General features: G+C 35.1%; 1 protein-coding gene across 1 annotated transcript in view; it reads left to right on the plus strand.

The window, feature by feature from the left end:
* LOC591493 overlaps window positions 1–14,085 on the plus strand; it is a 56,641-nt gene that overhangs the window by 15,391 nt on the left and 27,165 nt on the right. The window contains exons 13-25 of the mRNA XM_030997083.1: window positions 427–675; window positions 1,681–1,869; window positions 2,701–2,885; window positions 3,629–3,812; window positions 4,398–4,523; window positions 5,355–5,450; window positions 6,297–6,428; window positions 8,265–8,393; window positions 9,178–9,281; window positions 10,075–10,291; window positions 10,960–11,082; window positions 12,973–13,095; window positions 13,788–13,913. Of these exons, the coding sequence (XP_030852943.1) occupies window positions 427–675; window positions 1,681–1,869; window positions 2,701–2,885; window positions 3,629–3,812; window positions 4,398–4,523; window positions 5,355–5,450; window positions 6,297–6,428; window positions 8,265–8,393; window positions 9,178–9,281; window positions 10,075–10,291; window positions 10,960–11,082; window positions 12,973–13,095; window positions 13,788–13,913 (1,983 nt within the window). The remainder of the gene's footprint in view (window positions 1–426; window positions 676–1,680; window positions 1,870–2,700; window positions 2,886–3,628; window positions 3,813–4,397; window positions 4,524–5,354; window positions 5,451–6,296; window positions 6,429–8,264; window positions 8,394–9,177; window positions 9,282–10,074; window positions 10,292–10,959; window positions 11,083–12,972; window positions 13,096–13,787; window positions 13,914–14,085) is intronic.

Raw genomic sequence — 14,085 nt, forward strand, 5'->3', positions numbered from 1 at the left:
TACCTTTAACATGTAAAATTGGAAACAGCGCAACAAACGTCCTTCACGTATTCACTTGAATTATTCCATATATAGTTAATAGGAACTCCAGGGTAAATAACCGAGGATAATTTTTTTTCATTTTTATAATTATGCATGTGGTTACGTCATTACTAAAACAGGAGTTGAAAATCTGTCTTTCCTAAAAAAAATGGACTCTTATTATTTCTTTTTGCAAACCTCAGAACAAATAAACGAGGATTAATCCCTGTTGTCCTAACCATACTTGTTTTTACTCATTTATATGATTTTCACCTTTTTCCCTGTTGTCAAATTATCCTCATGGGTCCTACTACAATTGGTCAATGATCACCTCTCAAACTATCGCCAAAATAGCATTTAATGACCTTATCCCAAATCCTCTTATTTCTTCATTGCAATCCCCAGGGCAAGTCAGAGAGGCCGAGTCCCTGTTCGAGTACGGCGAGAGGAACTGGACCTATTACAACCCCGCAAACTACACACCGATTTTCCTGAGTGATCTTAAGGCACAAGACCCCGAGCGGACACGTGCTGCAGAGGAGGCATGTGGTGACGATGAAATGTGCTTGTTTGACTACCTTGCCGTAAGCCCAGAATTGGGAGCAATGACTATGGAGGCCGGGAATACATTTGATGACAACCTTGCCAACCTAGGTATCGATTCAAGCTTTGCCTTTCATTTCGTCTCATTTACATAAGTTTGGTGCAGTAAACCGCAGCAGCTTATCCCAAGGCGGGTTTTATTTTTACGTACTAAATGATGAATTGCAAATGGGAATAAATTAATTTGTAGATTCACAAAACAAATGTCCAATGAGTTTCTGTATGTTGTACAATGAAATATGCAAATACAATGCAGTATGCGCTTAAAATTACAAAACAAAAACCTTCAAACGCGGTAAACTGCCATGTTTACAACAGCATATGTGATCAAGCTTCTAAGATTTGGTAATATCCATTGAATCAGTCTAGGCCAAGAAGGTATTGAATACAATAAATATTGAGCTGAAGTCTTGGTTAGCATGATAAGCATAGATCTGTGAGCAGCAGGATGTTTAAAAGCCTTTCTATAAGTAGATGATTTCTGTATAATTTGTTGCACGATGATATAATTTTCATAGTAGGCTATAGTCCTACATCTGAAAATTCATGCCTCGTTGGCACCTGACATAACGTGTAGGGTTCATCATCATCATCATTTATTGAAATCGACATGTTCTCTCTTACAAAGGATTAACTGATTTTGGCGCCATGATGACACTCCTTCCCTCCACTTCTTGTCTCAAGCATCCTCCTCATTTAGACCAACCTTTAGTACTGTTTTCTTTCTTCACCGCATCTGTCCGTGATATCTTCGGTTTACCTTTCCATCCACTTTCAGATCCCATGCTCTTTTCACAGGTTCATCATCATTTCTTTTCAACACATGACCCATCCATCTCATTAATCCACTTCTCTTTACCACTTCTACCACTGTATCTTCCAAACCCAACCTTTCATATGCCCATTGTGTCCTTTCTATTGGACGGTTTCACACCACATTCCATATAAACATTTTGGGAACATGCCTTTGGCTTGCAGCAAATTTGGGGGAGATCGTGGTGGTGGAGTTAATAAAAAATTAAAGTGTCCACTTCTTTTGTTATCTTCCTAATTCAGAAAATTTCCCACCGAACGTAACTATGATCACTGATACCAACAATGTTCTTCAGGAAAAAGAGAAAGTACTATGTGTCACAGTTAACGAAACTGTTCAGCTGATGTTTACGGCTGAAGATCCTAATGACGGAGATATGGTCAATTTTACTTTAGCTGACTCTGTTCCAGATGGTGCAACTATCAGTTCTGGTAAATACAAAATATTTTGAATAATTGTAAGGATAAGTAACTTAAGAGAAATAATTATTTTATTTTTGTACACCATATACGGGAGAGTTCTCTATAGCTATGTTACAATTAATCCACTGACCATTTTGCCACTTTGAGATTCACAGATTTCATAGTAATCTCAAATTTCTAACGTTTTAAACTTTCTTATCAGCTTATTATTAGTCAGATTTATTGCACTCATTTCTGTTTCTATTATTTTCTGTTTTATGAACTTATTACAAAGCTTGGGTCGCCCTTTGAAGAAATACTGAACTAAAAAAAATATTGCCCTAGCATACTGTTTATTGCACAGTACCATTTCATGGTCAACTTGCCGACAGTGCGTAACCCAATGTTAAATTCCCACTTCGCAAGCAGAGGTCTCGATGCGAGAACCAATTAGAGGAAGCGAGTTGGCTCAGTCGGTAAAGCATCTGCCTGTCAAACCAAAGATCGTTGCTTCAAATCAAACCCAGGCGGGTGAATGAAGCCTGTGTTGTGAGTTAATTAGCATGCCCCTCCCCTGTTTCATAGAGGAACCCACTGCACATTTTGTATACCAGTGAACTAGCTGGCCCACCTGCACATCCCCAATCAGTTATACCAGGAGGAGAGACCAGAGGATTACAGTTATCCAGTATGCTGTTCGCCTTCAAGGTACAGGTAACACCAGATACTTAATAATGATAGTAATAATTAACAGGGAAGCAGCGAATTACAGGACCATACTGCTACAGCTGACCTGAGATGGCGCCAGAGGGGATCTTACAGTATGGCTGTAATTAACAACCATCTTGTCTTATCTTTCAGATGGCTCTTTCGAGTGGACACCATCGAGTCTCAATGTATCAAGGATTGAGGTCATGGTCAGCGATGACCGAGGTGCGCAAACAGTGGTCTCCTTTAAGGTCAAGATCTGCGAATGCATGAACGAGGGCGTATGTGACTTCCAGACCCAAGCCGTAGGCCAGAATCTCAACGCTAATGGATACGCGGTGAGTTGATTGGTATTTGCATACACTTAAAACCAAAGTGCTAACGTCATATTAGCTTGTCGTCCAGATTATGTTAATTTTTAAAGATAAGACCAGTTCTGGTCATGCGATTGCATTGTGAAAGAAACATTGTGGAATAGATCAGAAAAGGTTGATCATCTAGCATATAAGTATTGGTGTGTACTGCAAGGTTCTGGAATCATCAAAATGATAAGAAATTTGGCCCAGTTTTTGTAAAGTTACAAGCACTGTACACAAAAAGATGTATATGGGACTACGCACACGTGCGCAACACGTGTGTATTATCTATTTGGTCCCAATAGATAAACTAATGTACCAAATATATCAATTATTAGGCGGTTTTCCCGGCAAAATTGTTGTCATCATGTATTAGTCAAAACATATTCTTTCACATGATTGGTAATAAGGGCTTTCATTTCATATTTTGAGAGGGAGGCATTTTCCAAAACTGGTCTTTACCTTTAAGGTTGTCACATGCAATTGTAAATATTAACAACAGCCATTTCAGGTATCAACAAATTTTTGATCCTTGTAAGTTCTTGGAAGGAGAGTCCCGAAGACACCAATCAAATTGGTTCTCTGCAGCTCAGATAATGCTTAATGTTTCATTAATCTACTAAAAAACAGAAGTAACAAATCATTTGTTACACATGAAACATACAAGTTTGAGGACTAAATAATGTAGGAACGTATACACTTATTTATATTTGTTAAACATTCAGGTTGTTACGTGCAATTGTACCGTTGGGTGGTCAGGTGACCATTGTGATGTAGAATTTGACGCCTGCGCAGGGTCTCCATGCTACGAGGCGGTACTATGTATGGACAAACCCGCTGGGGTGACGCCTGAATTTCAGTGTGGTGACTGCCCGCCAGGCCTGCAGGGTAACGGAGAAACATGCTATGGTAAGCGGTACCAAATCACTATAGCTTTGATAATAATTTTGATACGGTGAACCAATTAAAACAAAAATTACTCCCTCCCCAACCAAAAAAAATAAATAATAATAATTAGAACATATGCCTGAAACAAAATCAGAGAAGAGGGAGATAGAGGAAGATGAAGAGGAATAAGAAAAGAAAAAAAGAGGAGGAAACTGAAGAGAAAGAAGAAGAAGAGGAGGAGGAGGAGGAGGAAACGGTAGTGGAAGAAGAAGTAGACGAAACAGAAGAATATGATAGCTAGTGACTGGACCTCTGTAAGCTTTCATTTTACTTTATAAGATGTGTAAACTTAGATATTTTTATTGGTAAAAACTAAATATTAGCAAACACATGTATTTCATTAGTCCACATTTGCATCTCTCAACCCAATTGTTAAATGGGTACCTCTCAGGAGTACTAATTGTCATTACGGCTGCCAGTGCTAAAGCCACCATCCAAACTTCTTTGGAAGCACATAGGGATGGTATTTCAATATCAATAGGATAGGCGCTACTCAAGAACAGTTTATTTTCATCCTTATCACGATTTCTCCTTCGGATTTTTAAGATGTCAACGAATGCCAAAGCAACACAACCAACGACTGTGATCAGACCTGCCACAACATCCTCTATGGATACTACTGTTCTTGCGACGATGGATTTACTCTTTCTCTGGATACACATTCGTGTATAGGTATGAATGCAGGAGGGGCCTAGAAACCAGGGCTCCTTCAGGGCCCTGATTCATTAACATTTATTATCAATAACAAATGCAAAATTTCTATGGTGTATTTGCTCTCAGTCGATCAATCGCACTAATTTCAGTAGCTTATATTACAGCTATTGTAACATGTCATTGATAACAAGTTTTATGAAATTGGGCCCTGTTCCGAGCAAACCATAATTATACAAGTAAATATAGTTGTTTAGCGGTTGATGAAAAATAGACAAAAGAAGAAGAAACAATAAAACAACCATAGGAGATACGTATACAAAATATATAAATTTTTAGCTTAAAGCATTTGTCAAAAAATGACAATTTTTTTTAAATCCAGCGTTCTTCAAAACTTGCAAGACGGGGGTACAACAGGTACTAAGTACACAGTATCACTTCTTATCTTATATAAGAACTATATTATTCATACCCCTTGTATATTTGATGTTTATAATATTTTATTCGTAACTCAAGTAAGGAAGGTGGACTAGTTGAGTTAGGGCCATTGTTGAATACTTTTAGTTTTAATAGATGAAAGCTTTAATATGTAACATTCTCAAGAAACATTATCATAGGCATGTCAAACATTAACTGATGTTCATGTGCATGATGTATACACTTTTTCGAATTCACAGGAAATTGTTAATGATCTATCCGCGAAAATCAGAATGAAATTAAGTGATAAAAGTTGTCATAAGTCTTCTTATCTTTTTGAAGCATATGTATGCCTCTTCAAAATCCTGATGAAACTAATTTGTTAGCGTTGTTATAACATATATTGTATTTATTTTATTTTTATTTTTTTAACAGACAACGCAGGTTGTACACCTACTGCAATGGACAACACTGGTTCTCCCAATTGTACTTGTGACCCTGGTTACGAGTTTGATAATGGAACCTGTTCAGGTGAGATTTCTTGAAGTACATGTTTATACATAAGTTATATACATTGTAATATTATATATATATATATATATCACATACATGCAAATACCTGCTTCATCATCCACATGTTATAAAACCATAAGTTACAAACACGATAGCAACCAACATATATTCCAAACATGATTTCTATAAAGGGACATACAATAAGGTATTGAAATCACATCTTAATACTTCAAAGCAAAATACCTTTAGCCAATCCTTATTCATGCAAAACTGATGCAAAGTATCTGAAGTAGGACATGTATCTAAAAACCATATATTTTTAAAATATAACTGTACTATAACCTTCAAATACTACGAGTGTGGGTAATTTTATTAATGTCCGAACAAAGAGATGTGTATTATTTGTTTTATAAGATGATATTTTATAACATGATTTTACTGATGACCGGTCATTAGTAAAATTATATGTCAGGCAAAAACATGTGTACGCCCTTAACCAATCACTTGATTAGGATCCGCTTCATCATCCTGTAATTCTTCATAATGCTCAAGCGCTGTAATGGTATCCATGCTAAACCCGAGGTAATAACATTTGAGCGCCAGGAGTGGCAAAGTGCCGGACATGAACACTATACAAGACTTTACTATCACTGTTATTATTACAATATGCCTGGAGTTAGATATTGTAAAAAGAAACATATATTTGTATTAGATGCTGCTTACAAGTATTTGCATGCATAGTGATGTAGATATACAGTCAAGAAAGAAAGATTACAGACAATCCTTTTCAAGACTCCCCAATCCTCCCCCTCTCTCTCACATGGTGGAACCCATAAACCTATAAATATTTTTATGTTTATGCAGATTTTGATGAATGTTCGGAAGGAGTTCAGAATGACTGCCCTGAAGTTTCAACATGTATAAATACAGATGGGGACTACTTTTGTGACTGCATGGATGGATATAATACAGTCAACGAAACAAAGTCATGCGCCGGTAAAATAATACTATACCATTACATATCATGAACATAGCGTATTGAAAGAGATAGTTGTGACACGCCTGCACGCATATGGTCCTTGAGTAGCGTGCGTTCGTCACAACTTTATCTTTCAACATGCTATGGTCATGAGGGTTTGGCAACATTGATTATAATTAGAAGTAGTAGTAGTAGGAGTAGAATTGGTTTCCTGTTCTGTATAAAAAAAAATATGAATTTTCATATCGATTGAAGATAATTGATGATTAAGTTATTGATTTTTATATCATCTTTTCAAACAAACAAATTCATGTGCATTAATATTACATTTACATTTGATTCATTTACATTTGATACAATTGATACAATGCAATACATAACATTGTGTAGAAAAGGAAAGCAATTAAAATATATGCTTGATTTATATATGGCAAGATGCTCATGCTGTAGCCCCGCGATAGCATGTTTTCAAACAAACAAATTCATGTGCATTAACCCTATCTAGCCCAATATTTTTTGCGATAATTTTTTAACGCATGAGAATCTTGCACTAAAATTTTGTGACTTTTTTCTTTCGAGTCTTGCGCATCAATTTTTTTTTGAAAATCGGACCTACCATTACAAAGTCACGTGTCCTTTTGTCTTTGCATGTCAGCCCAAAAAAATCGCTCATTTTTGTGATTTGTGTACAAAACATATGGAAATCTAATTTTTCAAATAAAGAGATAAAACATTGGTTATTTGGTCTTGTTTATAGTTAAGGTGTTTATTTTGGGGTCAAAATAGTTGAATAATAGCTGGAAATGAAATAAAACAACAAAAACAATGAAATACATAAGTTAAAAAAACAAAGAAATACATAAGAAATTATCAAAACAATAGATAACATAAGGAATAACCTGGCTCTTCCATGTTTTTTTGCTGTATTATTATCCCAAATGGTCTAAATAATATATGTAGTGAAAATTAATGTTTAAATATGAAGAATATATGATTTATGGATAAATGTGTGAATGTTATTACCATAATTGAATAAATTACCATAAATATGCAAAATGAGTGAATTTTCGAAAAAATTGAAATTACCATAGTATTCTATACACTTCACTTGACATGCATGCAAATTTTTGCGGCCATAGGTCGTTTCACGGCCGAGATCATGGGGGGGGGGGGGCCTTAGAAGCCCCCCCCCCCCCCCCCCCCCCCCCCCCGGGCTATGCAGTTTCAAAATAGCCCGGACTATATAGGGTTAATATTACATTTACATTTGATTCATTTACATACAATGTAATACATGACATTGTTTAGAAAAGGAATGAAATTAAATTACACGCTTAATTCATATATGAACAAGATGAACATGCTATTGCAGGGCTACAGCATGAGCATGAATCTTGATGAGCTCGCAGCCTTCAGTTAAACTAAAAATTAGATATAAAAGGTAGAGAGTGACTTGCTGTTATAATGAAAATATAAAAAAGGGGGATAAACGCTTGTTTTCTAACTACAACAATAATAACACCTGTTGATATAATGAGACGAGTTAATAAAGTGAATGATTATAGGGGTTAGCCTACATGTTGCTTTGTAGTAGTTAGGCTATTTGCTGTTCCCTATCTGATAATCATACCAGCATTATCTACATAGCTTTGACTATTTTAGTCGTGTTTTATTTATTAAATTTTCATCCCTTGATTATTATTTTGTATATAATTCACATTTGTTTTTTAATCTGGTATTGATACGATCATGTCGTTTAACTACAAGACCAAGATTCGAAACAGTGCGGCAACTGATCTTCAGGCTAAATAAATGTTTTTGAATAAATGTAACATTTGATTTGTCCCCATTAGATATCGATGAGTGTGCAACTAGCAACCACATGTGCAACAGAAGTTTGAATCGTGTGTGCATGAACACTGTGGGGAACCACACCTGCATCTGTAATACGAGTTATGCCCTTGTCGACGGATCATGCGAATGTAAGCTTTGATATAGTACAATATTTTCCCATTTATTTAGGTACAAATATTTAGATTCTGGCTCAGTTTACACATATTTAAAAAAAAAACTTTTATATATTAACCATGTAATTGAATTCATGCAAACAAAAAAAGGCTAGAAACATAGGTCAGATTCCAGGAGTTAAACAAAAAATCAAGGAGTGATACAATGTCAGTGCTTATTTATCATAGATTTTGTTAGTGAGTCAACTTCCTGTCAAGTGTGTTTATTGTCTGCATAGAAATTTAAATCTCACCATTTAATCGGGAGGCGGGTATCAAAGAAACACATTCCTGATGGAAAAAATGTTAGAGCACCTGTAAATTGCCGTCCTTTCCAAAATATCTCCCGGCCATGCTTCGTAATATTATAGTACCATGTCTAAAGAACGTTTGACACGTTACAAAAAGGAATATAGCCGTAGAGTAGCATTAGTGTGTGTGCATGAGGTGGAGAATAGAAAAACGTAGATCGCGAGATTCCTGTAAAAAAAAAAACTTTCCGTCTTTTGGACTCCGAGCTTCAGGTCCCTCAGGGGTATAACCTGCGTGCATGAAGTGCGCTCATTCATTTGACTACCCCGTTCTTAGTTCAACAAGTTGCAGCTTTTCGCACCACAACGTTTTGCTAATCTATCTTAAATTCATTCAGCTTTCATTTGATATTTCTTGTGTATTTCCAATAATGCTTTCGATTTGATATCAACTAATGAGGGTGAGCTGACTGCTTTAAAATGTATTTCATATAACTTTTTACTGATAGCTGCTTACTCCTACACTCTGGAACTGAGGTTTGACTTCATCAACGACATAGCAATCCAGCATTATACAGACACTGAACAAAACCGGAACCGACTAGCCGAACAGGTAAGACACATTATCACATAGTAGTTCTTGGCATCTACCCAATTGCTAAACTTGTTGCAGGCGCCAAGCAATGTTAGTGTGTTTGTATTAGGATTTTTGCGGACGCAAATAAATCAGATATGATTTTTTTCGTCTGGAGACCAACTTTTAACGTCACCAGCTGGAAGACGTGACTCAGTTTTGAACCAGATTTTAGGTGAAAAAATGAGAGCTGACCAAGTGAATATACCACTAGACCAACGCCAATCTTTATCCTGTCATATTAAAGGATATTTTCTACACACCTTCCTTCGTTTCTTTTTTTAAACAATGATAAATGCCAAATGTGAAATTTCTTTGACAAATTTGCTTTCATGCAATCAAATACCATGACTTCAGTAGCTTATAATTATAAGAATTATTGTAAGTTAATTATTATTGATAACAAGTTTTATGAAAAAATATGGCCTAGTAATCTTTATTAAATTGATAATGGTTTTTAATTAAAAAAATGAATTAAACCAACCTATGAAATAATGTTAACCTATTGAAAAGAAAATAACAGGTATAATTTAAGCTTTCTTTTTAAATAATTTAGAAATGAGATTTCTTTTAACGAGGAGGACAAAGAATTCCATACAAACACTTCAAAAATGGCAAAATTATTTTTTATTTTTTTGGATGACTGGATGTTTATTTCCTTCTGTGAAATTTCTATGAGTATTAAAGTTATGAACTTGGTGGTTTAAATTAAACTTGTTCAAGAAGAAACCCTTAGAATATGTCTGGACTCGAAATACTTGACCCATTACAGGTGTTTGACCAGCTTAACAGTACATCTGTTATAGGAGATGGGAACCTCGCAGATGTTATTGTGACTAATAATACCGTTGTCGGTGGCAACGCTTTCGTAGAGTTCCGGATCGACTCGTTCAACTCTGAACTGAACGCTACTTTCTTAGTGTCTGTGTTCACTGACTCCCTTCCGCCTAACCGAGTATTTGGTTTGAATAACCGGATCGTTGAAGCAGGTGAGATATGTTATTATGCCTCCGCCACACATAGTGAGCACCAGAGACATTATGTTTGGGTTGTCCGTCCGTCCATAATTATTCTTGTGAATGCGGTACCGGTATTAAACTTAAGAACGAAGCAAAGTATCGATCATAGCAAAACTTTGTGAGAGTATGTATGTATAACCATTTTCGGCTCGTTTTCTGTGTAAAAAAATCAACGGGTCTGGCAACAGAGCTTTATTAACATGTCACAATATGGCATACCGCCCTCTCCTAATTTTTGGTTTAAGGTCATTTTTCTAAGGAATTTTATCTTTCCAACCATATGAAACTCGTTTTGATTGGTCAATGTTATCCCCCGCAACTCTAAGATGCAAGACCATCACATCTTTGCCGAGTAAAAGCGATTTCAGAACCCAATTGTATGTCCCTCAGAAATCATGTTCGGATTTGTAATACAACATTATCATGTTTAAATAGTTGACAAACAGGCTTTTGAAATTGCATTTATTGTAATACGGTAGATTGAATTTTTAAAAGTAGTTCTTATCCCGTTTATACATTTGAACACTGTAATTGCCAATACTACCGGTACTTAGAAATGTACTTACAAACGGTAGAGAAAACCATATTATTATAATGTATATTCTTGATACTTTTTTCATCTCACACGGATGTTGTAGACGTCAACGAGTGCTTAGTGTTTTCCGATGCTTGCCGTAATGGGAATTGTATGAACACCTACGGGAGTTTCTACTGCACGTGTAACGAAGGCTTCCTAGGAACTGGAACAGATTCTTGCGAAGGTAGAACATTTTTTTATAATTATTACTGGAGGTATAATGAGAATTAATTTCCTTCAATTGAAGCCCTTAAAAATGAAATCCTTTATCTCTTATCTTGCATCTTGCATCTTGCTTGTCATGATTACTCAATTATACATCCCTTGTTTCCCATGCTATTTGAATTTGCATTTTTACTTATTGGCTTCGCTTAACCCTATGTTAACTGGGGGGGGGGGTCAATTTGACCCCCCCCTGTAGAAATTTCGCGACTACTCCGAAACCGCGGCAGATATAAAATTTTCCTTTCATGACTTTTTACTTTCAAGTCTTACGCATCTTTTAAAACGATTTTTATGAAAATCGGACCTACGGTTACAAGGTCACGTGACCTTTTGTCTTTGCATGTCACCCCGAAAATCGCTCATTTTCGTGATTTGTGTACAAAACATATGTAAAAGTCATTTTTCCTAAAAATAGATAAAACATTGGTTATTCAGTCTTGTTTGAAGTTTAGATGTTTGTTTTGGGGTCAAAATAGTTGAATTGTAGTTATAAATGAAATAAAACAACAAAAACAATAAAATACATAAGTTAAAAAAACAATAAAATACATAAGAAATTATAAAAACAAGAGATAACATAAGGAATAACCTGGCTCTTCCAATTTTTTGTGTCGTATTATTATTCCAAATGGTCTAATAAATATATGTAGTGAAAAAGAATATGTAAACATGAATAATCTATGATTTATGGGCAGAAATATGAATTTGATGACCTTATTTGCATAAATTACCATAAATATGCAAATGAGTGAATTTTTAAAAAATTTGAAATTACCATAGTATTCTTTACACTTCACTTGACGTATATGCAAATTTTCGCGGCGATCGGCGGTGAAACGGCCGAGATCTTAGGGGGGGGTCAAATTGACCCCCCCCCCCCAGTAAAAACCTGGTCTGAAATAGCCCAGTTAAAATAGGGTTAAAGAACTAAAGTTTTTTTGCTAACACTTTTGTATGATAATTTTTAATAATAGAATAATGTAAATATATATGTAGTATTATATCAACCAATTAATTGATTACAGATTATATTTTTCCCAATTAGTTCCTGTTTGTAAAGCTGCATTTTATTATTTCAGTGTTTCTTTAAATCCAAAGTACAATTATATGATTTTACCCAACTCCCCAAATGTCTAGTTGAATACCTACATTTTGATAGTATGTTCTTCTAATAGTGTTTGTGTACCTATATGTTATGATGTTCGTGATGGTATACAAGTTATATTTTAGTATGTAACTATTTAATTTAGTTTATTTTAGTTGGGTAATTAGTTTTAGTATTAGTATTATTTATAAATATATATATATAGTGTACATTAGCTTTATTATGAGGACTGAGTAAAAGATAAGCACAGCACATGAGAAAAGCATGGGAAATTGATGTATACTTTAATGTTTCAGAATCAAAATGATGAATAATCGACTAAAATCTAGCTAAAGGTCCAACACAAATCATGCACGTGTCCAAGCAGAGCCCCGTTTCATGAAATTAATTATCAAGAGCAAGTTACAAATAGTTGTTAAAATCTATTTAAATCATGCTATTTTATTGGTTGAGAGCAAAATTGTCATAGAAATTTAGCATTTATTTATATGTATTTGTTATGAAATGTGGTCCAGAACGAAAGTTTGGTCCAAACATTCTAAGCTTTTTCTTGTCATATGGTAATAAAATGAAGGCATCAGAAGATCAATCCTTGTCAATGGATATTTCTTCAATGATATTCTTCCAACTAAATAATAAGAAACTCACAAATTAATTTGAATCTTTATCAAAAATCAATCTTCTTTTTAAATCTATAACAATTTTTGCAAATGCCTTTGTTATACTTTGTGTTTTGATGAACAGATATAAACGAATGTCTGCAGGGGGCGGATGACTGCCAGCAAATATGTTCGAACGAGGAGGGTGGATACTCATGTGCGTGCTGGGATGGATACGAGTTTGACGAAGGCGGGTTGAATTGCACGGGTAGGTTCGATCAAGCAAAAATTTACTGTAAAAGTGTTAACATGCTCCATTACTAAAAATGAAATTTTCTGTGTTTTAAAAGTATCAGTATTATGGTCATAATATATTCACCATTATTACTTTTGTTAAGAGATTTCCCAAGTTGAAATACACTCTTAAAGGTAAAGACCAGTATTGGTAACGCCCCAATTTCAAAAAATGAAATGGAAGCTCTCATTACCAATCATGTGAAAGAATATGTTTTGACTAATACATGATGATAAAAAATTTGCCGGGAAACCGCCTACTAATTCATATATTTGGTAAATTTATCTCTCTCATGGTCGTGTGAGAGAGATAGGGTAGTCCCATATACATCTTTCTGTGTATAGTGCTTGTAACTTTACGAAGAATGGGCCAAATTTCTTATCATTTTGATGATTCCAGAACCTTGCAGATGCTAGATGCTAGATGATCAACCTTTTCTGATCGATTCCACAACGTTTCTTTCACAATGCAATCGCATGACCATTACTGGTCTTTACCTTTAAATATATAACTCATTGTAAAGGTCGCACGTTGCAAGAGCTAGTGATGATCAAAGCTATTGAAATCATCTTGGGGTGATTTTGTAAAAGTCTTTGTGATCTTGAAATCACAACACGCAAATGTCAGATTGCCAAATTCAAAACAAGAATGTTTACTTCTCTTAGATATTGACGAATGCTCCAGGAATTCATCGGCCTGTGGAAATGGAATGTGTATGAACCTGATCGGCTCTTTCAACTGTTCATGTAACTCTGGATATGAAATAAGCAATGACAACATTACTTGCAGTGGTAAGGATTTAATATAAAATTAGTGTCACCTTTTCATCGCATATTCAAAATCTGGATATGAAATGAACACTGACGGTTTTGCGTGAAAAGGTAAGGATGTAATATTACATTAATGTCACCTTTAGGAGAAGCCGGAACATTTGATTCGCTTCTGTTACGTTGTGCATTTATA

The sequence above is a fragment of the Strongylocentrotus purpuratus genome, unplaced genomic scaffold (genome assembly GCF_000002235.5).
Source record: "Strongylocentrotus purpuratus isolate Spur 01 unplaced genomic scaffold, Spur_5.0 spur5_scaffold_4, whole genome shotgun sequence".
Taxonomy (NCBI): domain Eukaryota; kingdom Metazoa; phylum Echinodermata; class Echinoidea; order Camarodonta; family Strongylocentrotidae; genus Strongylocentrotus; species Strongylocentrotus purpuratus.